The 26,775-nt window shown below is 35.4% G+C and overlaps 1 protein-coding gene and 7 non-coding genes across 8 annotated transcripts; 1 reads left to right on the top strand and 7 right to left on the bottom strand.

Annotated features, from left to right (window-relative positions):
* Window positions 1–4,593: 4,593 nt before the first annotated feature.
* TRNAL-UAA (transfer RNA leucine (anticodon UAA)) lies at window positions 4,594–4,677 on the bottom strand. Its single transcript has one exon. It is a non-coding gene; the product is annotated as a tRNA-Leu (tRNA).
* Window positions 4,678–10,279: 5,602 nt separating this feature from the next.
* Window positions 10,280–10,363, bottom strand: TRNAL-UAA (transfer RNA leucine (anticodon UAA)). The gene has a single exon. It is a non-coding gene; the product is annotated as a tRNA-Leu (tRNA).
* Window positions 10,364–14,610: 4,247 nt separating this feature from the next.
* TRNAL-UAA (transfer RNA leucine (anticodon UAA)) lies at window positions 14,611–14,694 on the bottom strand. Its single transcript has one exon. It is a non-coding gene; the product is annotated as a tRNA-Leu (tRNA).
* Window positions 14,695–14,934: 240 nt separating this feature from the next.
* TRNAL-UAA (transfer RNA leucine (anticodon UAA)) lies at window positions 14,935–15,018 on the bottom strand. The gene has a single exon. It is a non-coding gene; the product is annotated as a tRNA-Leu (tRNA).
* Window positions 15,019–15,577: 559 nt separating this feature from the next.
* Window positions 15,578–15,661, bottom strand: TRNAL-UAA (transfer RNA leucine (anticodon UAA)). The gene has a single exon. It is a non-coding gene; the product is annotated as a tRNA-Leu (tRNA).
* A 1,370-nt stretch (window positions 15,662–17,031) lies between these two features.
* TRNAL-UAA (transfer RNA leucine (anticodon UAA)) lies at window positions 17,032–17,115 on the bottom strand. Its single transcript has one exon. It is a non-coding gene; the product is annotated as a tRNA-Leu (tRNA).
* Window positions 17,116–18,446: 1,331 nt separating this feature from the next.
* Window positions 18,447–18,530, bottom strand: TRNAL-UAA (transfer RNA leucine (anticodon UAA)). Its single transcript has one exon. It is a non-coding gene; the product is annotated as a tRNA-Leu (tRNA).
* Window positions 18,531–23,721: 5,191 nt separating this feature from the next.
* Window positions 23,722–25,739, top strand: LOC101898976 (neprilysin-1-like). The gene has a single exon (XM_005190680.4). It carries the CDS (start codon window positions 23,811–23,813, stop codon window positions 25,737–25,739), a length of 1,929 nt encoding a protein of 642 aa, XP_005190737.3. The 5' UTR covers window positions 23,722–23,810.
* The last annotated feature ends 1,036 nt before the right edge of the window (window positions 25,740–26,775 follow it).

Genomic DNA, 26,775 nt, shown 5'->3' on the forward strand with positions numbered 1-26,775 from the left:
TCTTTTGTCTATAGTAGAAAGTTTTTTTTTTTTTGTTTATAAAAGACATTCAGAAGCTCTCTTGCGTTAGAATACCTCTAGATGTTCATCTGTCTTCAGAATCCCTTTAGAAGGTTCTTCTGTTAACAGACGATTTTCTGGAAATTACAAGCTTAATAGTTAGGGATGACACCCACTACTCACTGCAAATAATATTTCTCACAAATGTTCAATTGGGCGCCACATTTGTAATTATTAGTTAAGGGTCGTATTGGGTGCCACGTTGTTTGAGAATTAATGACGAACGCTATAACAGTGAAATGCTGCATTGGGCCCCACTTCAAACTTTCCCAATTTGCAATGTTTCGCCAACAAATTTTCTAAAACAATTATTAAAATCTATTACATTGAAGCGATTTGCAAGCTGTATATACAAATTAAATGGAACCAATGAACTTTTTGAGTAGGATTTGGATTTTTCCAAATGGAAAATACCAATGACTATGAAATACTACATTGCTCGACACGTCCATAATTTAGTTCCAATAGTTCTTCCAAAAATGTTTGACTGTAGCTCCGGATAGTCTTGGAAACATATTCTTATAAAGTTGATTTTCAAAAAATCGTTAAATTTGATTTGGAAAGAGTATATATTAAATAGAACTAACCAACTTAGTTGGGTTTTAACATAGATATTTAAAAGTTTATAGAACGCATTGGGCGCCACTTGAATTATTAGTGGTTTTATTATACACAAAAATACAAAAATCCACGATTATAAGTCGTATTGGGCGCCACGTTGTTTGTCAATATTGTACGAATCAAAAATGACGTAAATATTTGCCTGTGAAAGAGGCAAATATCAATGACTACAGGGTGAGATAAAAAACTGCAACGCCATAATTACTACTTTTTTACATACTTTACATACTGTTTTTAAATTTTATTAAATGAAAGCAAAAAAATGTGGGAAATAGCATCAAATTTTAGAATAAGTTCGAATTGGTCACCATTGGCACGAATTATGGCCTTCAAACGGCCGATGAACGTCACACGCTGCCCGAATATTGCTCTGCGGTATTTTGGCCCATTCCTGGCGAAGCGCTTGCTTGAGGTTATCGACACTTAGGTATTTTTTAGTGCCGACCTTGCTTTCCAAAATCCTCCAGACACAATAGTCCAACGGATTGGTATCCGGAGATTTTGGTTGTCAATGTGCGCTGGAAATGAAGCGAGGAACCTCATTTTGTAACCATTTTTGGGTGGCACGTGCTGAGTGAGACGGTGCTTAGTCCTGTTGGAATGCCCAAGGTCTGCTCCAGAATATTTTCGGGATAATATTCGTCATTTATTCTGATGCCACCGTCGATTAACACGGACGGAGAGCGACCATCGGGTGTTAAGGCAGCCCCCACCATTACCATGGCCGACGCTTAAGTTCTGGTGGCTAACCGAAGGTACACATTTTCAGCTGAACTTTTTGCCAAGTAAATACGATAATTTTGTTTGTTTTTGCTGGACAACGAATGTTTTCTCATTGGAGAAAACCAAATTCGGCAGTTCACCACTTTCGGCCAAGCGAAGCTACTCTTTAGCTCTTTTGAGCCTATTTCTTTCTGTTGTCGTGTAAGCTCTTGCACTTTTTAAAATTTCAATCGCTCATGTTTTGAATATTTGCGATATGTTCAGCTCACGAATCATTTTTCGGCCACTGCGACGCGGATTTTGATCAAGTCGCTTCTTTACTTTTCGAACGATTTCTGCTGATGTTGCTGTTTTTTTCCGTCCATTTCCTTGACGTCGGGCTACGCGGTACACGGTAACGAGCGAAAGACGTATTCACATTTAAATGCTGGAGTGCTTTAACGATAGCCAACTGTGTTTTTCCAGCCAAATATAAAGAAATCACACGTGATGAATTCGATCACGAATAACTTTTTTTCTGGAAAATTCTCACCAAAATGCTTTTGTACGCTTGTAAACAATATAATGAGCTGTAACTGGAATAATTTTTACAGCTGTCGGACGAGTGGCTTAGAAATGACAGCAGTCTGAAGTTGGTTGCAGTTTTTTAATCTCACCCTGTATATGTATGTCCAGAAGAACTACTGATTATTTCCTATTTGAGTACTGTGATTTCAGTAATTCATTATCCAATGTGATATAACAATCGTTTAATTATTTTATCTATTTTTTATTATTATTTATCTTGTTATTATTAATTATTTTATACACTTCATTTATTATGGATATATTCTTTTTTATTTCAGGTAATTGATTTTGGAATCTTTTGAAATCACTTTTATTGAATTTAAGGTAAATGTTAACAAATCAAATAAAATACTTTCCCTAAAAATATGATTAATATAAACTATGGTAAAGTTTTGTATATTTTTGCTGTCAACTTCTGCTGACTCTACAATTCTCTTTAATATTTTCATTAACTGAAAATTAATATTTTCTTGCAGTTTCATATTTCCACTGCCATAATTTTGCAACAATGGCAGTTAGCAATTTGTAGTAATATTACGATAAAGGGAAAAGTAAACAAACTATATACCTACAAACATATAGTACATACATATGTGTGTGTACATATAGATAGATATATATTTATTACTCCAAAGACTAAACCAGCAAACGAATAACACAATGACAGACATGTTGTTTTTTCTAGTAGCAGTTTCCCCCCATTGCCTAGAAAAAAGGCTAAACAAAAAAGTGTATTTTTTCTACAAAGCCCTAATCAGACCATGGCTACACTCGGATAGCAGTTACTAAACAAATCCAGTTGAATCTCAGATGATTATGATGGTGGTGGTGGTGGGGGTCTTTGTGCTGGTCGTGGTTATGGTGCAATCTACCAACCCACAATCCGCCTGACTGTCTGGGTCGGCTACCTTTTAACCAGAAAACCAACTAACCACCAACCAACCAATTGTTACAAATGCCAAAAAGCAGTTATGTGTTTGCTTGCTTGTGGAAGGGAGACCCAACCACCACTGCTGGCGGTGGTATGACAATTTTTAATATTTTTGTCCAGTTTGAAAACAAATCCAAACAAAATAAAAAAAAACAGAAGCAATTGTTCAAAAGCAAACGAAATGGTACAATAACCGGAAAAAGTGCAACTGATTTGTCGGCTTTTGTTAGTCATTTCCTTTTGGGGAGTATGAATAAATGAACGGGAATGGGAATTTTTGGTGCCCACAATGCAGTGTACATACAAATAAGTTTGTATGTATGTAATTGAAAAAGGAAGTCTTATTTATATTAATAACCTATATATTTTTATTGGGGTATGGTTCTCAAATAGTTATTCTGGTCAACGAATTTTTAAAGCATTGCATGTATTGCCTTCATATTGCATATACAGGGTGAGATAAAAAAATGCAATAAAGTCAAACGCCATAATTTTTACATTTTTTTTTAAATTTTATCGAATGAAAGCAAAAAATGTCGGAAATAGCATCAAATTTTAGAATAAGTTTAGATTTGATCGAATTGGTCACCTTTGGCATAAATTATGGCCTTCAAACGGCCAATGAAACCGTCACACGCTGCCCTAACGTTGCTCTGTGGTATTTTGGCCCATTCCCGGCGAAGCGCTTGGCCGGCGCTTGAGTTCTGGTGGTTAACCGAAGGTGCACATTTTCAGCAGACCTCTTTGGCAAGTAAACACGATCATTTTGTTTGTTTACAAACTGCTGGACAACGAATGTTTTCTTATCGGAGAAAACCAAATTCGGCCCTTTTGAGTTTATTTTCATTCTGTTGCGTTGTAAGTTCTTACACTTTTTGGAATTTCAATTGCTTTACCCCGAGTTTTTTTTCTATATTTGCCGAATGGAATATTGCGATATGTTCAGCTCACGAGTCATTTTTCTATCAAGTTGCTTCTTTACTTTTCGAATCATTTCTGCTGATGTTGCTGTTTTCTTCCGTCCACTTTCTTGACGTCGGGCTACGCTACCAGTATCACGGTAAAGAGCGATGGTACGAGACACAAAAGATTTATTCACTTTTAACTGCTGGAGTGCTCTTACGATAGGTACTTGTGATTTTCCATCCAAACATAAAGAAATCGCACTATCACCCTTGAATTCCATTACGAATAACTTTTTTCTGGAAAATTATCACCAAAATGCTTTTATTCGCTTGGAATCAATATAATGAGCTGTCACTGGAATAATTTTTACATCTCTCGGACTTAGAAATGACAGCGATCTGAAGTTGGTTGCAGTTTTTTCACCTCACCCTTTATTATTTGAAACAATGAACACAAATTTTTTTCAACAAAATGCCCTTGAAATAGTTTGGAAAAAATTCAACAAAACGTAGAGCAAAAAACTACTTTACTTTTTGTGATAAAGAAATGCAGAACATTAACAAATTCAATATTGATATCTATTACTAAATAAGAACATTTTTAAGCTTCGATAAAAAAAAAAACATAAACGACCCCACATTATTAAAAACCTTTTCTCAACCAAAAATGAATATTTTTTATTTTATTTTTTTATTTTTAATTGACAAATTAATTTTTTCATTTATCGCAAAATAAATGAAAAAAATAACAAAAGATTTCCACCTTTCATTAATATGCTTCGTCTATGTCAGGTGTGGGGTTCGAACCCACGCTCCCTCTCGGGAACCAGAGCTTAAATCTGGCGCCTTAGACCGCTCGGCCAACCTGACTTGTGCTGACGGATGTGTTCAACATCGTTTTTATTCTTCGTTTGTATTTACAAACCAAACCAACAGAAATCTAAAAATAGAATTTTTACTTCGTTTCCGTCACAGCGGACGATGTGCAAAATATGTACCCCCAAACAGATGATTGTTGCGTTCGTGGGGTGTTTGGTTGGCTGTGTGTGGCATCGAGTACAAAAATTCTACACTTTGCTTTTGGCATGCGATGGTGCTGATGACGACGACGGCCATGATGATGACGTATGTAAGAGAAGTGAAAGAGGGTAAGGGTAAAATTCTCTTTGCTTTGTGTGACTGAGGCAGTCGTTGAAATTGTTTTTGTTTTCATACACACTGTTGGGCATTTGGGTAGGTATATCTTGTTAAATGAATGTTGAATACTTTTGAACAACTTTAATATGTACTTTTTTTCTTTTATGAAAATACTGAAAGCAATTTTTGGAATAGCATACATTCGAAAAAGAAACCAATAAGGACAGACAAAAGTCGGGCGATGTAGACTTGTTGATACCCAGCACCATTATGAATTTTTAGTAGAGCCAAATTAAGTATTAATTACGTTTACATTTGAAATTGGTTGGATCTAACATACGGAAGCTATATCTTAATCGATTTCCACTAAACCAAATACCAATGTTATAAGACAGCATGTTATGACTTACATATATTATAGGGTAATATATACGGGAGATATATCCAAATTTGAACCGATTTAAAAAAAAATTTGTAAAGGTATTATCCTTCTGCTCTTTGGTATATATAAAGCTGTAATTTTAAATTTAGAATAATATGTTATAGACCCCATAAAAAAACACCTTCCTATTTGAAGTATTTTATAACTTTACCTAAATTTTATGGTTAGGTAACCAGTTGGAAAAAGTCAAATGTCGGGCGGTACCGACTATATGATATCCTACACCACTATGTATCTTAAGTAGAGTTCCCGTAACAAAAGAATTTATTTGAAGTTCATCTATCAACTATCAACATTGGCTTTAGAGCAGTTATAGTTGGACGGAGAAATTTTAATCTTTTATACCAAATAACATTGCTGATATCACTTCGAGAAGGCGAGTCCCACACAATGGAAACGTACGTCACGAAATACACTCTATTTGGGCTGATATTAGCCTGAAATCGGATTAAGGATATAATATATGAGAACTATATTCAAATCTTAGCCATTCTCGATAAAATTTGGCAAAGGTACTTTCGAGCACTATGAGATAACTGGTACCAAATATCATTGTTATCGAATGCATATTACGAATATGAGGGACTTAAACACCAAATCGGATGAAGCATATATATGGAAGCTATAGCTATAACTAAACAGATTTTCTACAAATTTGATGTACTTGCTTTTAGGCTGAATGCGCTCGGATGTTCCAAAATTTAGGATTTTTTGACAGATATTGGTCATTTGGTGCACAATTACCCCAAAATCGGTTGAACATATATATGGGAGCTATATCCAAATCTGATCCAATCTTGGTAAAAATTTGGCAGAGGTGTTTCCGAGCTCTATAAGATATCTGGTACCAAATATCATTGTTATCGAATGCATATTACGACTATGAGGGATTTAAACGCCAAATCGGATTAAACATATATATGGGAGCTATAGCTATATTTGAACCGATTTTCACCAAATTTAATGTACTTGCTTCTAGACTGAATTCGGTGGAATGTGCCAAAATTCAGGTCATTAGGACTGATATTGGCTATTTGGTGCACAATTAACCCGAAATCGTTTGAAGATATATATGAGAGCTATATCTAAATCTGATCCGATTATCACCAATTTCGGATAATAAATGCGACCTGCATCTTGTTCACAGGAATACATGGACTCATAAATTCTGATTCTATGAAGATCATCAAAAGTAACTATGGATCTACCTCGCTACCATCTCGCTGTTACAAACAAATTTACAAATACATAATACCCTTACAACTATGTGGCGTAGGGTATAAAAGCTACTAATTGCCAGCTACTTCGTGAGGCAAAAGTTCACCTTAAATTTTAGATTTGTTCCAACAGTTCGGTACAGACCCGCACCAGATACCAACAATGACATCTATATCGAATTTCAGCTCTATTCCTTCTCCTAATGCCTAACTTAGTAACATTTAGTACGCATATCCAAAACAATCTACATCTATCTTTCCTAGACACCAATAGTGATTCAAAATTTGTAACATTTAATACTTTTCAAACAATTATAGTACGCATTTGCAAAGCCACCACCAGAACTCAACATCAGATACTAACAGATAACTGAATATCAATTTTGTGGATTCCTTCATCCAACACCAAATTTAGTACCATTTTCAAACCACCACCACCACATCTCTAACACAGATAATAAATACAAACACAAATTTAAACATAAAATTTCAGGATTATATCTCCATTTCTTCACCTAATAGCAAATATACAGGGTGACATAAAAAATTGCAACAAAGTCAAAGGCCATAATTTTTCTTTTTTTATACCCTACAACACTTTGTGTTGGGGGTATTATAAGTTTGATTGGGCCAAAAATTATGTAAAACCGCGAAATATTGATTTCCCACATAGGAAAGTATATATGGATCTTCCTAGCTCGCCGAGCTGAGTCGATCTAGCTATGTATGTCCGTCTGTCCATGTTAATTTCTAATCACTCTACAGGTCGGAATTATGGCCCGATATTCACGAAATTTAGAATGTAGGTGGGGTTAAGGTCAGAATAGAAACCTATTTCTTTTGGAGATGATTGTATAATATTTAGGGGTTGAAATGGACCAAAACCTGAAAAATTTCCTGATTTTGCAGTCGCTTTACAGGTCACAATTATAGACCAATCTAAGCGAAAGTCAGCATGGGGCTAGAGCTTTGGGCTGGGCAGAAGCCTTTTTTGATGGTCATCGGGTAATATTTAGTGGGTGAAATAGACAATAACATTTCTGTTAAATAAAAGACAAATTTTATATTAAACCGTGAATATTTTCAATCCCGGCGAAATCACAAATAGGCGAACATGTCAATTCTGACCGTTACGTAGATGCCGATAGTAAGAATATCGGATATATATAGCGAAATATATACAATGTATATATACAAAGGAAGGGGATGTTAGCTAGAATGTTTATATCTCCAGAATGGCTGGAGCGATTTTGACAAATTTTGTAAATTTAGAATGTCCTTTTGGCATAAAAGTATAAAATCTACAAAATATCGCATAAAAAGATGCGAAAAAATTATGTTAATATAGATTTTGTAGTATTTTGTGACATTTTTTATTTTTTCATATTTTTTATCGTATGCGATTTTTTCAATTTGACTTATAATATTGAAGTGTATTTTTTGTAATATTTTTGCACTTTACAACACAGGTTGGGGTTATTATTTATATACAGATTGCAATTATCGTTCGATCCTCACGAAATTTTTTACAAAGGTTGGGTTAGGCTCAGAAGGGCAAAGTCTATTGTTTTCAAAGATGTCCGCAATATATTTAGGGGTTGAAATGGACCAGCAACTCAAAATGTTCCTTGATTTTGCATCCGTTATAAAGGTCACAAAAAGAAACCAAAGGACGCGAAATCTTGAATAAAGTTAGAATTTAAGACAGCGGGTAGAATGGATTACTACTTTTGTGTAAAAAATACCAACATTACTTACAGGCGATATCCGAAATACACAATAGGCGAACTTTTGGTATTTTTTTATGCTGATTTCGAATGGACGAATATAGCCAAATATCGTAGACAACCAAATCATATAGATGAGTCTAAATTTGCAGACACAGAGGGGCCTCTTTCTTTTGGAGATGATCGCAAATATTAGGGGGTTCAAATGAACCAAAAACAGAAAAAAACCCTGATCACACAATTGAAGCCAATCGACACGCCTGAGAAGATAGTTAAGCACAGGGAAGAATTCTGGCATTTTGGATGACCATTGGATTATATTTAGCCGTAAAATGGACCACAAAAACTAACAGCACGACAGAGTGCATAAATATTGGGAAAAAGTCCTTGATCAAAATGCTAAGGGTAATATCGGGCAGTGCTTCGTGACATAATTTCAAAAGCGAAATCTTCCAAAATGGATTTGGACATGAGGGGGCCTCTCACATATTGTAGTGTTGTAGGGTATCACATAGTCGGCCCCGCACGACTATAGCCTTTGCTTACTTGTTTTTTAATTTTAAATTTAAAAAAATGTCGGAAATATCAAAAAATTTTAGAATAAGTTTAGATTTGTTCAAATTGGTCACCATTGATATGAATTATGGCTGACCTCTTCGGCAAGTAAACACGATAATTTTGTTTATTTACAAACTGCTGGACAAGAAATGTTTTCTCATCGAAGAAATCCAAATTCGGTAGTTTAACTCTTTTGAGTCTATTTTCTTTCTATAGCGGTGTAAGTTCTTGCACTTTTTGGAATTTCAATGGCTTTACCCCGAGCTAATTTTTCAATATTTGCCGAATGAAATATTACGATATGTTCAGCTCACAAGCCATTTGGTATCTTTATGCAACCTTTGTAATTTTAATTATACAGCATTTCGATTATTAATCTGAAAGGCAATTCACTTAATTCAATAAAAAAATTGGCTAAATTGTCATTTACATGCCAACCATTGATATTTACTTTTGTCATCAAACATAACATCCTCTTAATTAGTCTAATTTCTCAGGGACTTGTGTTACTGGTCATTAAAAACCAAAGATTAAAATTTCTGTCACTGTCTGCTATTTCCAAAAACAATATGATCCATTAAATTGCCTTCTCTTTTAGAACGAAAAATTCTGTACCGAAATAAAAGAATTTGACATTCGACAACAGTTATTAAGTCAGACGTGTTGACTTCATGTTCACCAAATTCCGTTTGGCGCCTCTTGAACCGGTGAAGTATTAAGTTCCTGTACTCCGGTTTGTGTCACTAAACTTCTGGTTCATATACCAGTTTCATTGTGTTCATAGACTGTGTGGAGTACCATTGAAAATGGCGAGTGGAGTTATTCATTAGGTCTGCGTCCTCCAAAAAAAGAGACACACTCACATGCACACCTTCGTACACCTTGGTAGTTTTCAATTCCCAGGCGTGGGGGAAATAGACTCAGCATTTGTTACACGCCCAAACCATTTTTGTGATGCTGCAATGAACTTTGACTCAATTTCTATGGCGTTGCAATATTACAACCTGGTTCAGACCCAAGTACTTTGTTGAACGTATGCTTTTGTTTGCCGTTGAAAAATTCTTTCTGTCTGCTCTGAATTGGAGCAGAAAGTTTTTTGTTTGTATGTGTGTGTGTTTTTTTCGTTTTGCACAGTCAATTATTACTTTGACGGGCGAATGCAGTAAAGAAAAGTGGAACACACACACATATTTGTTTTCCATTGTTTTATTTGCATCCTTTCTTTCTTCCTGTTTCACATCGCCAAGCTTTGATGTGAATTTTACTTTGTAATTATTCATTGGCAGTAGACGGATGTGGGAAATAACTGTTATTGCAGATTTGAGGGTTTATTATTTGTTTTCTGAAAATTCCTTTTAGGTTTGAACGTTGTGTTGCATAAAATTGCAGCTTGTCAGGTGTGGGGTTCGAACCCACGCTCCCTCTCGGGAACCAGAGCTTAAATCTGGCGCCTTAGACCGCTCGGCCAACCTGACTGTGTGCGAATATGTATATAAGTTTTTACACATAATTATCCAAACAAAAAAGCTACTGGAAAATTGTAAGCCCATCTTAATCAAGTAAGCAAAGGCTATAGTCGTGCGGGGCCGACTAAGTAATACCCTACAACACTACAATATCTTGGAAGCCCTCTTATGTCCAAATCCATTTTGAAAGATTTCGTTTTAGAAATCATGTCATAGAGCACTTCCCAGAAGTTTACCACTAGCTTTTTGAACAGGGATATTTGCCCTATATTTACGCACTCCGTCGAAACAATTTCACATAAAAGTTATGGTCCATTTTTCAGCTAAATATAATCCAATGGTCATCCAAAATGCCAGACTTCTTGCAAGCCCTTAACTCTCTTCTCATCCGAAATCCCGTGTCGATTGGTTTTCAATTGTAATCTGTAGAACGACTGCAAAATCAGGAAATTTTCATTTTTTCATATTTATACGCGTTTTTTTTAGATTTTTTAATTTTCTGCCAAGAGTCCATTCCGAATTGGCGAGAATTGCCCAGCGGTTCTTGACATGTAAGGAGAATAGCTAAGATCTATTTATTTTATATATATACAGGGTGAGATGAAAACACTGCAACCAACTTTAGACTGCTGCCATTTCTAAACAACTCGTCCGACAGCTGTTAAAATTATTTCAGTGACAGCTCATTATATTGTTTACAAGCGTACAAAAGCATTTTGGTGAGAATTTTCCAGAAAAAAAGTTATTCGTAATGGAATTCAAGCGTGAAAGTGTGATTTATTTAAATTTGGAAGAAAACAGCAACGTCAGCAGAAATGATTCGAAGAGTAAAGAAGCGACTTGATCGAAACCCGCATCGCATTGGCCAAAAAGACTCGTGAGCTTAACATATCGCAATATTCCATTCGGCAAATATTGAAAAATGAGCTCGGGGTAAAGCCATTGAAATTCGAAAAAGTGCAAGAACTTACACCCCTAAAGAGAGAAAATATACTCAAAAGAGCTAAAGAGTTGCTTAGCTTGGCCGAAAGTGGTGAACTGCCAAATTTAGTTTTTATCTGATGAGAAAACATTCGTTGGCCAGCAGATTGTAAACAAACAATATGATCGTGTTTACTTGCCAAAGAGGTCAACTGAAAATGTGCATCATCTGTTAGTCAACAGAACTCAAGCGCCGACCATGGTGATGGTGTGGGCCGCCATAACAGCCGATATTCGCTCTCCGCTCGTATTAATCGACCGTGGGATCAGAAAATATCGTGGAGGGTGTATTAAAGCCTTGGGCTCACAAAAATTATGGCGTTTGACTTTGTTGCAGTTTTTTAATCTCACCTTGTATGTACAATGTTCTGTCACTGGAGCTAGAACCCATAATAAACTACAAATACAATTTTTTTGACAAGTCCGCGGAAAAATGTGGCCAACACCATCGAAATACAGATTATCGATATCTGCCCATATATGTGGGACTATACGAAAAAGTGGACCTATATGTACAATGTTGTGCGAGTGGAGGTAGAACCCATAATGAACTACAAATACCATTTTTAGAAAAATTCGTGAAGAAATATGGCGGAAATCATCAAAATACCGAATATCGGTAGGTACCGTTATATGGGGGCTATACGAAAACGAGGACGATCTATATGTACAATGTTGTGACACTGGAGCTAGATCCCATAATGAACTACAAATACCAATTTTTAGACAAATTGGGGGGAAATGTGGCTAACACCATCAAAAAACAAGTAAGCAAAGGCTACAGTCGAGCGGGGCCGACCTTTGAATACCCTACAACACTATAATAAACGATACAGTTTATATAGGCCAGATACTCGAAAGAATTCCACAAGATATTGTGACAAATAATAAAAGCAAACCATCAGGTTTCGTTCTCTAATTTTCGAATAATAGAAACTTTAACTAATTTGCTCATTTCCAATTTATTGGTAGATGTTGCACGTAAATGGTCTTCCTAGATCTGGAACCAATATTTCCCAAAGACCTATAATCTCTTAGAAGTGGCAAAAGATTAACATTTATTTTTGGTTTTTGACTAAAACGCATCTATATGAGATACAGACATTTGACTATATTCTTCAACGAAATCAGCCTTAACGAAATAGTCAGAAGTGCGTCTTTCCTGTATTTGTGAATTCTCCAAAAAGTCACTGGAATGGATATTTTCGTATTTTGTCTACAAAAGTTGGCAAACTATTTCATTTGGATGGCCATCCAAAACTATTTGGCTTTTGCAATGTCTGGTAACCTCCATTCAAATGCGCGTGATAATTATGACTTGCTGACAATTTTGCAGTTTTTTTGTCCATTTCAACCCCTAAATATATGGCGATTATCTCCAAAAAGAGTAGGCTTCTATTCTGACACTCATCTTATCCCCATGCAAAATTTCATAAGGATCGGGCCATAAATGCGATCTGTATATGATATCCTGATATCCTAACTACTTAGTTTTGTTAGCTGTAGAAATATTACCAAATGTTTAATTCAAATTGAAAATATGCCAAAAATATGACAAAATTGAAAATATATGAGAAAATATTACAAAATCAATATTTCATCTTAAGAGAGATATTTGTATGCGATTTTTTAGACGTTTTTCCTTTTCTGCCAAGAGGCCATTCTGAATTAATGAGAACTGTCGAACATATAAGAGATCTTTCAAGCATATCTTCTTTGATAGACAGCACATATTTTGCTATATATCCGATTTGTTGGATGATGACATCAATATAAAGATCAGAAGTAACCTTGTCATGGCTTCGTGATTTCGCCGGGATTTAAAATATTCGCGGTTTAATGAAAATTTTTGTTTTTTTTTTTTTCAACACCAAAGATATGATCTACTTTACCCGCTAAATATTATCTGATGACCACCCAAATTGGTAGGCTTTTTTCCCGCCCTAAACTCTAGCTACATGCGAAATTCCGCGTCGATTGCTCTATAATTGCGACCTGTATAGCTACTGCAACCTCCGACATTTTTTCAGTATTTGGTCCATTTCAACCCCTAAACATTTGGCGATCATCTCCAATATATGCTTCTATTCTGGCCCTAACCCCATCTTCGTGCAAAATTTCGTTAGGATCGGACCATAATTGCGACCTGTAGCGTGATTACAAATTAACATGGACAGACGGACAGACGGACGGACATACATAGCTAGATTGACTCAGCTCGGCGAGCTAGGAAGATCCATATATCTTTCCTATATGGGAAACAAATATTTCGAGGTGTTACATAAATTCTGGCCCAATCAAACTTATAATTCCCCAACAAATAGTGTTGTAGGGTATAAAAACCGAATATCGGGAGCTACCGTTATATCCCAAAACGTATACCGATATATCTAATTTTCAATGCCAACCATCCTAGACACAATACAAACTACTGTGCCAAATTTTAAAACTCTACGTCAAATATCGTATCGTGGTTTCAAAGGCAGACAGACAGAAAGACGGACATCGATAAATCGACTTAGAATTTTATGCTGATCAAGAATATATATACTTTATGGGGTCTATGACAAATATTTTGGGGTGTTACAAACGGAATGCCCTTTTCCAAGGTGGAGGGCATAAAAAGCCCCTCCCCCCATAATTTTAGGTATAAATAAATGGTTTTGAAATTTGCAGTACTTCAAGAAACTAAGTCATGTCGGTCTACTTTTTTGTTCATATTTTCCAATTAACTTCTTAATTTTTTCGTCAATTTGAGTTCATGTAATGCAGAAATGCTATGGACAAAAAAGCATACATGTTTTGGTACAGCCCCTGTATGAAGGTACCACCGGATTTTTGTTAAGCGACGGTCATGGTCGTACTTTTCCAATCTATTTGGCTGAATATTTGTATTTTATTTTAGTCGGGAGTACAAACCCTTCTGACAAAATATATTTAGTGTTTTAGGCTTTTGAATGGATTGCCAAAAAATAAACAACTTTATATGAATCAACTTGGCATTGACAGGACTCGGTTTCAAATATTTAAGTAGACTCTGTGTGTTCATGTTAAATTTGCTTACAAATGGTTGCAATTTGTAAGCAAATTTAACATGATTCTGCCTAACCAATCATTAATTCTTCTTTTTTGAGTATACACACATACATACATAACGATTTTGTCCACCGGAAATCAAATTAAAATTATTTTATTAATTATTATTATTTCCCACCAATTTTATATTTTGTTATGTTTTTTTTTATAGTTTCTAAATATAATAAACATATTTTGTCTGTCAGGTGTGGGGTTCGAACCCACGCTCCCTCTCGGGAACCAGAGCTTAAATCTGGCGCCTTAGACCGCTCGGCCAACCTGACTGTACATTGCTAGCTGCATGCATTGCCATTATTATAAACACAAAAGTATTATGTATATAATTTTTTGCTATTCCGAAAAAGTAAAAATTTATAAATTTCTTAGATACTTCTGAGTAGATCAAACCTTACTTTAATCAAAAATCCAATCCGTTTCCTAAATTTCTTCTCACCACTCCTTGTTTACTTACAAATTGTTTCTTCATTTGAATATAAAAAACTTGTTGATCCATACATTTTGCATGTCAGGTGTGGGGTTCGAACCCACGCTCCCTCTCGGGAACCAGAGCTTAAATCTGGCGCCTTAGACCGCTCGGCCAACCTGACGACAATCGCAAAACTTTCGATAACTTTGTGTGTTCATTTGTGCGATGGGTTCATGTGATCGTCATGAAAACCTTCAATGGGTTCATCATTGTAGCGAGTGTGTGGAAAAGCAGTCTTTATTTCATTTTTTTTATGATTCATTCAATAAAAATGTTAAAGGGGTTAAGGTGGTCATATATGATACCTACAGCAAACTGCTTATATTTTTTTTGTTGAAATCAAGATTGCAATGAATTTTAGCACTCAAATATCTCAAATATTTTAATATCTAAAGATATTATTTGTTTAATATTTGATTTCATACCGCGAAGAAGTCATTTTGTTAAAATGTCCATTCTGTTTGCAAGATTTGAAGCTATTCCCGATCGCTGAAAAATTCTAAGTCGATTGATAAATTTAACAAAGTTTAAAATTTTTCAGAAGTGCATTTCAAATGATTTTTTTATAACAATTTATTTAAACTCTCCGTAATTTTTCTGTTTGAGTAAAATGTAATAAAATATTTTCCAGATTTTCTAAATATTCTTCTTAATTAATTCCAAAATATTTATATATTGCTTGTCAGGTGTGGGGTTCGAACCCACGCTCCCTCTCGGGAACCAGAGCTTAAATCTGGCGCCTTAGACCGCTCGGCCAACCTGACGACAAGCATAACTATGTCCATAACTTTATGTGTTGATTTGAGAAATGGGATTTTACTAAATTGTTAAAGAGTTCATCAAGTTTTATGAGCCTTTTAATATATTTTGAAGGGTAAACCACGTCCCTTGTAAATACTGATATGAAGTAGGTAATCATTAGCTTTTGTATTTTTTTTTTGTTTACAATCCTATATGGGTCCACGATTTGGTATTTTTATACCCGCCAACTTCAAAAAGAGGGTATATTGACATATACAGGGTGAGATACAAAAAACTGCAACAAAGTCAAACGCCATAATTTTTAATTTTTTTTTTAAATTTTATTGAATGAAACCAAAAAAATGACGGAAATAGCATCAAATTTTAGAATAATTTAAGATTTGTTCGAATTTGTCACCTCTGGCACGAATTATGGCCTTCAAACTGCCAATGAAACCGTCACACGCTGCCCGGATGTTGTTCTGCGGTATTTTGGCCCATTCCCGGCGAAGCGCTTGCTTGAGGTGATCGATACTTTGGTATTTTCCAAAATACTCCTGGTATTGCTTCTGAAAATACTCCAGACACAATAGTTCCACAGATGGGTATCCCGAGATTTTGGTGGCCATTGTGCGCTGGAAATGAAGCGAGGAACCTCATTTTGCAAACATTCTTGGGTGGCGCGTGCTGAGTACGATTGTGCTGAGTCCTGTTGGAATGTCCAAGGTTTGCGGCCAAAACGTTTGTGTGTCCAAGGCTTTATACACCCTCCAGAATATTTTCGCAATAATATTCGATATTGATTCTGATGCCATGGTCGATTAATACGAGAGGAGAGCGACCATCGGCTGTTATGGCGGCCCACACCATCACCATGGCCGGCGCTTGAGGATTAAAATTTTCGACCAAAGTAAGCCGAGAATTTTTATCAGTAAGATTGCCAAATACACTATAGGTATATGATGTAAGGAAAAATGGAAGAGGTAAAAATTTCATAGATTTCGGTATAAATTATCGAGATTACTATATCTCGAAATTCGCTGTGATTATTTTTATTCGACAAGACATAAAAGAGACTTAATGTTATAATACTTTCTGTAAGGTAAACAAAACTTTAGTAATAACAAAGATAATATTTTTATTTCAGGCATAAATTAAATTATTATTAAATTATTATGTGATCTATTTAATTTTCACTTATAAAATACCTATGCATTTTTTAAAATTTTTCAACATTTTAAGAGTTTTCTCATTTTACTTTTCAATTAAGACATATGATGTTTTCACACTTTCAAACCTATCGCCACCATTTTGATTTACCCTGTTTTATTATAATTACAAAAACAAAAAATATTATAAAATCCAACAAAATTCGAATGATTCTACTGCTTTATGTCAGGTGTGGGGTTCGAACCCACGCTCCCTCTCGGGAACCAGAGCTTAAATCTGGCGCCTTAGACCGCTCGGCCAACCTGACTGGCCACTTTTTGCGACTACAAATTCCAATGCTTTTTCACTTTTGGAAAATTTAAATTTCGGCGTAGATAATCTTATAAGCCATCTGTGATACATCGAGATTACTATACTTCGAAATTCGATGTGATTTTTATACCCTACACCACAAGGTGGTCAGGGTATTATGTCTTTGTGCATTTGTTTGTAACAGGCAAAAGGAAACGAGATAGACCCATAGTTCCTTTTGATGATCTGCATATAATCACATTCTGAGTCGATTTATGCATGTCCGTCCGTCCGTCTGTCCATGAATTTTTGTAAACAAAGTACAGTTCGCATTTATTGCCCTATCCCGATGAAATTTTGCACAAATCATTTGTTTGGCCCAAGGACGAACCCTATTGAAATTGGAGATAACCGGTCAAAATTTAGATATAGCTCCCATATATATCTTCGTCCGATTTGCCTTTTATTGTGCACCAAACGTGTAATATCAGTCCGAATAGTATGGAATTTTGCACATACAAGCAGATTAGGCCTGAAAATAATCGAAATCGGTTCAGATATAGCTATAGCTCCCATACATATTGTTCATCCGATTTATTATTTTTGTCCTCCGCAGCCGTAATATGCACTTCGTAACAACGATATTCAAGGAAATATATCAAATGCAGCTCAGAAATATCTTTGCCAAATTTTATCGAGATCGGTTCCGATTTGGATATAGCTCCCATATATATCTTTATCCGATTTCAAATTAATTGTGCACCAAATGGGTAATGCAAGTCCGAATTTAAAAGATACAACTGCTTCGGCATATTTAGCCCTTTGAACTTTAAATTATAATTATAATCATAGCGAGTATGATTGAATTCTCCCATAAAAACGTTTTGTAGATATGCGGAGCCCTACTAAGTTAGCAACGTGGTGTAGGGTATCATAAAGTCGGCCCCGACCGACTTTAAGACTTTCTTTACTGGTTTAATTCGAATTTTACAAGACATACAAGAGATTTAATATTATAACATACTCGGTAACTTTCTGTAAGGTAAACCAAAATTGGGTAAAATTTAATTCCAAAGATAAGATTTTCATTCCAGGGATAAGATTTTTGTTAAATTATTATGTGATCTATTTAATTTTCACTTATATAAAATACATATGCATTTTTAAAAATGTTTCAACATTGTAATAGTTTTCCTTATTTTATCTTACAATTAAGACAAATACTATTTCTTTCCACACTTTCACATTTATCGTCACCATTTTGATACACCCTGTCTTATTATAATTACAAAAACAAAACAAAAATTGTATAAAAACCAACAAAATTCGAATGACTCTACTGCTTTATGTCAGGTGTGGGGTTCGAACCCACGCTCCCTCTCGGGAACCAGAGCTTAAATCTGGCGCCTTAGACCGCTCGGCCAACCTGACTGGTTGCAATCGTTGGTCAAATGAACACAATATAAATTTAGCGACCAACTAATTTTTTCTTTTATTTTTAGAAACAAATTTTTTAGGGTTTATTTATTTGTATTTATGTTTTACAATTGTTTAATTGGTACAATGACAATTCTTGACATCGTTGTCAAGTGGTCTGTTGTGACCTCATGGTGAGTGTCAGCGATTGTATCTAATTAGGAAAACTATTTTTAGATACATTCATTGATTAACTGGTACCAGGGAAAACAAGAATATTTTCTACACGATGGGTCCTATCTACCTACTTACAAAGATACATTTGACCATGTGTTTGCCTGATAGTAAGATGTATTCTAAAAATATGTCCTTTTTCTTCTTTTGATGCCAGCATGTGCGTTAGGTAGTTATAAATACATACACTGGTGGCCAAAACTAAAGCAACTTAAATCGCAAAGATAAAATGTCCTGTAACTTTTACAAAAATAAACAAATCGTAATTATTTTTCCAGTTTTAAAGGAGGAGTTTAATTCACTTTTAAGATACTAAAAATAAAAATACAAAAATAATTTTGAACGAAAAATAATATGTGGAAAAATAGAATGACCTACGCACTGATCTCGAGCTTATATCCAATGATTGCTCTCTCACCAATCCAGTTGAACTCTTAAATAGTTGTTTTTTATTTCTCTCACAATTTGTGCATCAGTACGGGCTGAAGTTTTTCACGGCCTTCATCCGTTATAGACTGTTACTACTGATCCAGTTTTAAAAAACCGACTTAGTATACAGAAATAATTATGAAATCACATAAATATTTATGAAATATTTCTCGGAAATCATTTTCTGTGATATGTTGTTTTGATTATCACTGATAATTTGCTATTTTATTCAGGTACTGTATTTGCTTTTAGCCATTTTTTAAAAAAAATTGGGCAGTACTTAAAAAACGAAAAGAAAAACACATACTGTTGTAAAAAACTTCTCAAAAAGGATTTATGACAAGCGAAATTGTCGAAGGAAGCAAAAAGCGATAAATATCACAGTAAAAACAACTGAAATTGAAGCGGTCATATGAATGTACAACAGAGTTGCTTTTGTTTTGACCAAGCCAAAATCGGGTTAATTGACTTTACCAAACATTATTTTTTATATAAAAATTAATTTTGGTTTTATGATTTAGGTTTTTAAAAAGTGAATAAAGTACCTAATTTAAAACAAGAAAAACTTTCTCATTTTCTTAATTTTTGAAAAAGTTACAGGGCATTCATTCTCCTTGTAATTTCAGTTGCTTTAGTTTTGGCCACCAGTGTATGTGATTAATGCTGATGCCAATTGGAATATCCTTTAAAATTATAAGGATGTGTGTGTGCGTGTTTGTATATCTGGAAAAGGAAACAAATATCATATTGAGGCAAAAATAAATGAAAATTACTTGCCTGAGGCGATCTAGTCCTGGCTGTCTAGTAGTCCGTCAAATTTAGGATGGCTGATTGCGTGCTCATATTTTGACAATGTTTTGAAAATGAATTGCAGGGAGAAGCGAAAAATGAACGTGACCCATTTTTTGATACCCTACTCCACAATTTATAGTCAACAATTATTCCCTTAAAAATGTACGTTTGAAGAAAATCATGCACTGTTTCCTTATATTATGCTTCGCTACCCCTTTGGACTTTATATGCATTCAAAATTTTATACACGAATATTTATTGGTTTAAAAATAAAATAAAACAAATTCAAAAATTTAAAAAGCCGAATTATTGCAAAACTTTAATGTGTAAACAACAAATAGCTCTGCCTACCAACGCGTGAACATGCTAGGAAAAGCTGACCATGAGAAAATCAGGAACATGACAAATTTAGTCCGCATACTCGAAGTATTTGTCCTTTGGATTTATTAATTTCATAGGAAATGCCAAGCGAGCACGAAACGCGAAGTTATATTGAACTTCGCGAAATTATTTTGTACCAAATTTCGTCTCTCAGTCTGAATTTCATTGGAATCGGACTTACATATCGTGTGTGGTGCACAAATTACATAAAATTGGCAGAAATGTATATATGGGAGCTATTTATACCCTACACCACAAGGTGGTCAGGGTATTATGTCTTTGTGCATTTGTTTGTAACAGGCAAAAGAAAACGAGATAGACCCATAGTTTCTTTTGATGATCTGCATAGAATCACTTTCTGAGTTGATTTATGCATGTCAGTCCGTCTGTCCGTCCGTCTGTCCATGTATTTTTGTGAACAAAACGCAGGTCGCATTTATTATCCGATTGAGATGAAATTTTCCAAACAACATTTGTTTGGCCCAAGGACGAACCCTATTGAAATTAGAGATAATCGGTAAAAATTTAGATATAGTTCCCATATATATTTTCGTCCGATTTGCCTTTTATTGTGCACCAAACGTGTAATATCAGCCCGAATAGTATGGAATTTTGCACATGCAACCAAATTAGGCCTAAAAATAAGCATGCCAAATTTGATGGAAATCGGTTCAGATATAGCTATAGCTCCCATATATATTGTCCATTCGATTTGTTTTTTTTTTTGTCCTCCGCAGCCGTAATATGCACTCTGTAACAACAATATTTGGGGAAATATATCAAATGCAGCTCAGAAATACCTTTGCTAAATTTTATCGAGATCGGGTCAGATTTGGATATAGCTCCCATATATAACTTCGTCCGATTTACCTTTGCACCAAACGTCTAATATTTGCCCAAATGGGATGAAATTTGGCTCATACGACCGAATTGAGTTTAGAAGGTAGTATGCCAAATTTGGTGAAGATCGGTTAAGATATAGCTATAGCTCCCATATATATTGTTCATTCGATTTGTTGTATTTGTTACCCACAGCCGAAATATGCACTCCGTAACAACGATATTCAGGGAAATATATAAAATACAGCTCAGAAATATCTTTGCCAAATTTTATCGAGATCGGTTCAGATTTGGATTTAGCTCCCATATATATCTTTATCTGATTTAGAATTAATTTTGCACCAAATGGGCAATACAAGTCCGAATTTAAAAGATACAAATGCTTCGGCGTATTTAGTCCTTTAAATTTTAAATTATAATTATAATCATAGGGTGTATGATTGAATTCTCCCATAAAAACTTTTACTTGTTATGTGGAGCTCAACTAAATTAGCAAAGTGGTGTAGGGTATCATAAAATCGGCCCCGCCCGGCTTTAGGACTTTCTTTACTAGTTTTCAATATAATTTGACAAAATTTACTTTTACACCAAATTCCGTCACCTTACTACTATATTTCATTGAAATCGGAGGTACATAATGCATCAAATTTGAGAAATCGGCCGAGAATATATGTATGGGAGCTATATCCAAATCTTAACCAATTTCTAATTGATTTGTCAAATTTATTATTGTAACTAAATTCCGCCACACATTCTGAATTTCATTGGAATCGGATATACAGGGTTAGACAAAAAAAAACTGCAACAAAGTCAAACGCCATAATTTTTACATTTTTTTTTTTAATTTATTTAAATGAAAGCAAAAAATGTCGGAAATAGCATTAAATTTTAGAATAAGTTTAGATTTGTTCGAATTGGTCACCTTTGGGAGGAATTATGGCCTTCAAAGTGCCAATGAAACCTTCACACGCCGCCCGAATGATGCTCTGCGGTATTTTGGCCCATTCCTGACGAAGCGCTTGCTTGTGGTGATCAACACTTTGGTATTTTTTGGTGCCTACCATGCTTTCCAAAATACTTCAGGCACAAAAGTCCAACGGATTGGTATCCGGAGATTTTGGTGGCCATTGTGAGCTGGAAATGAAGCGAGGAAACTCATTTCGTTGCGGCCAAAATGTTTGCATGCTCAAGGCTTTAATACACCCTCCAGAATATTTTCGCGATAATATTCGGTATTTATTATGATGCCACGGTCGATTAATACGAGCGGAGAGCGACCATCGGCTGTTATGGCGACCATCACCATGGCCGGCTCGTGAGTTCTGGTGGCCAACCGAAGGTACACATTTTCAGCCGACCTCTTTGGCAAGTAAACACGATCGTTTTGTATGTTTACAAACTGCTGGACAACCAATGCTTTCTAATCGGGGAAAACCACTTTCGGCCAAGCGAAGAAACTCTTTAGCTCTTTTGAGTCTATTTCTTTCTGTTGCGGTGTAAGTTCTTGCACATTTTGGAATTTCAATGGCTTCACCCCGAGCTCAGTTTTCAATATTTGGGAATGGAATATTGCGACATGTTTAGCTCACGAGTTATTTTTCGGCCACTGCGACGCGGGTTTCGATCAAGTCGCTTCTTTACTTTTCGAACCATTTCTGCTGATGTTGCTGTTTTCTTCCGTCCAATTGCTTGACGTCGATCTACGCTACCAATATCACGGTTACGAGCGATGGTACATGCTGGAGTGCTCTAACGATAGCCAATTGTGGCTTTCCACCCAAATATAAAGAAATCATACTATCACGCTTGAATTCCATAACGAATAACTTTTTTTCTGGAAAATGCTCACCAAAATGCTTTTATACGCTTGTAAAAAATATAATGAGCTGTCTCTGGAATAATTTTAACAGCTGTCGGACCAGTGGTTTAGAAATAAAAGCAGTCGGAAGCTGGGTGCAGTTTTTTCATCTCACCCTGTAATATGCTTTGTTGGTGCAGATTGATAACTGTTGCGGTTTGAGCAAAAGTAACAGACGAAAATAATATTTTGTAGAAGACGTTAAAATTTCGAAAAGTCGATATTTGGATGTATCGATCGATTTCCCCACTTTACTGTCTGCTATTGCCAACAATTAATGTTCGGTAACATTAAACATAAATTCGTTCTTTATTGCTTCGTAGTGAGAGTTTGGTAAGTAATTTCTTCCCATAACTTTCTAGCTTATGTTAAAGAGTTATCAGACTTCTAAATGTGAAACTTTTGCTGGCCATTGGTACCACAGTGCAGTGCATCAAAACAAAATCAGTCTAGGTCTTGAAATAGTTTCTTTTTTTCTATTCAACTACAACAGCAATTTCGAAGATCTTGATAACCTTTAGCAAAAAATGTTTGTTTTAAATCGACAAATTATAAAATTTGGCAAATTTAAATTTAAAAAATCTTACACAGAACAGTTTTTAAAATCCCATTCGAGCAATAATAACGCGGAGAGTAATTTAAAAATGAGGAAGTATTTTAAATACGGATTTATAAGAGGAATTTTATTTCTACTCTTTCTGGAACTTGGCAGATCTGCAGAATTGCCCACCGTGACCAAGGCAAGAAATATTTTAAAATTTATGAATGCAGCTGCTGATCCGTGTAAAAATTTCTATGAATTTTCGTGCGGTAATTTTCCACGTATCTATCCGGCCACTTTAAGTCATCAGGCGGAGACAAGTGTTTTGGGAAACCTGCAGGCTGACTTGGAACATATTATGTTCTCCATGCTGAACAGTCCGAATGTAACATTGGATACTGTGAGCGAACGAAAAGTGAAAGATTTTTATAATTCATGCCTGGATATCAGCCAATCGGGATGGTCGTATGTTACCAAATTGAAGGAGATCATTGCAGAATTTGGACAAATGCCGGTTTTAGATGAAAATTGGTCCGAAACGGACTTTGATTGGCTGAAAACTGTGGCAGAGATTTCCCAAAAGTATGATTTGCAAATAATTGTGGGCAGATATGTACGCAAAGATTCCCACGATAGAAGACGACGGAACACAGTGTATTTTGATTTACCCTCATTTGGTTTGGCAAAGCCCGAAATGTATTTGAATCCTGCCTATAAGGTAATGCTGGAAGAATATCGATCGGCAATTATTCAACATTTGAGAAATTATTTGGGAGTGGAAGAAATACTCTCCGAAATGGTGGCCCAAGAGATTTTGGGTTTTGAGGTGGCTTTGGCTATGGCCACCACAAATGACACCAGTACTCTCTCTCACCCTTATGAATATGTGGACTATTTGAAAAGAGAATATCCCGATGAATTGGATTTGTTGAAATATTTGGAAATTACACTGGATGACACCCTGCCCAAGGGGAAAATTTTCGATATGTGTCCCGTTTACCATAAAAATCTAATCAAACTTATGAAACGTACCCCCAAGAAAATTGTGGCAAATTATATTTTCTATTCATTGTTGAGGAATTTTATGCTGACACCCTTTCCATACTCCTACGAAGCCTTGCAAAGGGGCTGTGTTGGTCTAACACGAAGACATTTCAGCTCGATTGTCGACAATATGGTCTATCATCGCACCAATGTCAAGGATGCCGAACAGGCTGTCATAAACATGGTCTACGATTTGCGTACCGTAATGGAATTTTCTTTGCGCCAAAACGATCGGTTATCGGAAAAACTACAAAAACGTATCAAGCAAAAACTAAAGGCCCTGAAGGTGAAAATAAAATCCCACGAAAATAGTGATGGTTTCCAAAAATATGAACAATTACTTATCGATGTAAATGACATTTGTGGTAATTTGAAATCGATATTTATTTTGAAATCCATGGAAATCAAAGAAAATTTAAATTCCACTACCCCAACAAGCTACCTCGATTCCATATCCCCAAGTCTCCTGCCGAGATACATAAAAGAAGAAAACACACTATTGGTGCCGGTGGGCTTCTTACAGCCCCTCTTTTTCTGGCACTCTACATATCCCGTTTCCATAAAATTAAGTCAACTGGGATTTTTCCTGGCCCACGAAATGCTACATGCCATAGACGAGGAAGGCATCTTCTATGACCCCGATGGCCAATATAGTTATTGGAACAATGGAAAACTTCCCGATACCTTGATCATGCGCCGTAACTGTTATTCACAACTCCAACAAACTAGTAGTTACATTTATGCAGGAACTAAATTACCCGAATTACAGCCAGAATTGGAAAACATTGTTGATGCTGAAGGTCTACGTTGGGCCTACAAGACCTTTGCAACGTGGTACAACAGTCCATTGCTAGTTGGCTTGAATATATCCAGCGAAGCTTTGCCCAATTTGCAATACCAAAATCACCAATTGTTTTTCATTCATTTTGCCCAACTATGGTGTAATGATATTAATCACGCGGTCACAGGCCTGCCATTTGTGCCCAATGGAGAATACATATCGGGAAGCTTAAAAGTGATGTCCATTCTAACGAATGTCAAGGAATTCTATGAGACATTTCATTGTGAGAGGCCTAAGAGAACATTTGAGTGCGAGGTGTATTAAGTAAAAATTAATAAAATATTAATAACATTAAGTAAAAATTAATAAAAAAAAATGTATAATTAATTAAAATGTGTCTATCTGTGTTAATAAAACAAGTAAAAAAGTATCGGTCGGTGTTACCGACAGATGTATACCCTCAGCCCTCTTCACCCTCTGTGGAGTGGGTTTTGAAAGAATGGGTCAATATTGTTCATTTCGTATCGGACCTAAATAAATGTGATATAAATGTTAAAATAGCGGATGGATAAATCAATTGTAAAGAATCGCTGAGTTGTTTCTCAATTTATGACAGATAAAAATATTGAAAATTGTGTCCCTTTGTGGGTGAGGTACCAGCAGGTGTTCGCAGATATATATCATCTTCAAAACAGATCTGGGGTTAGCAAAAATGCTTATATGTGTGAAATTTGTGGAGAGTTGGATCCTTATTTCCCTTTCTTTGAGCGTTATGTTATTGAAAATTAGATTATTGCTTCCCATTCTGTGCAGAAAATATATATATATTTTTTTTTTTTTTTGAAAATTTCGACCATTTGTGGGGGAGGTACCAGAAGAAGTGGACCGATATACTCCATCTTTACACCAGACCTTGGGCTAATAAAATGATTGGGATGTGTGAAATTTGAAGACAATCGGACTCTTACATCACATTTTATGAGAGTTGTAATTATTCAAAACTAGCTGGACCGGTCCGCGTTGCCGGCCCTTATTTTCAGTCTTTAATGCAAATTTTGCATAGCATAATATTTCACAAATCTAGCTCATAAAGGTGAACAAATTTTAATATAAATATTGATTTGACTAAATAGAAATAAATAACTATGGAAGGAGGGCAAAATAATTTCTGAATAGTCAAAGTTAATTACGCTTTTACAACCATTACCATAGCACCTCAAATTGCGCATTAGAGTCCCCAAAAAGTCTATGTTCTTGTTCATAGTAAAATTCAATGACGATTAAACAATACCCGCGTTGTTGTCCGCCAATCGGTAAACATCACTATATATCGGCGGGCCTCGCGACTGTTCCAAAATAT

The sequence above is a fragment of the Musca domestica genome, unplaced genomic scaffold (genome assembly GCF_030504385.1).
Source record: "Musca domestica strain aabys unplaced genomic scaffold, Musca_domestica.polishedcontigs.V.1.1 130, whole genome shotgun sequence".
NCBI classification, from domain to species: Eukaryota; Metazoa; Arthropoda; class Insecta; order Diptera; family Muscidae; genus Musca; species Musca domestica.

Coding starts and splice junctions, on each gene's coding strand:
- LOC101898976 (XM_005190680.4), top strand. CDS start 23,811: ATGAATGCAGCTGCTGATCCGTGTAAAAATTTCTATGAATTTTCGTGC.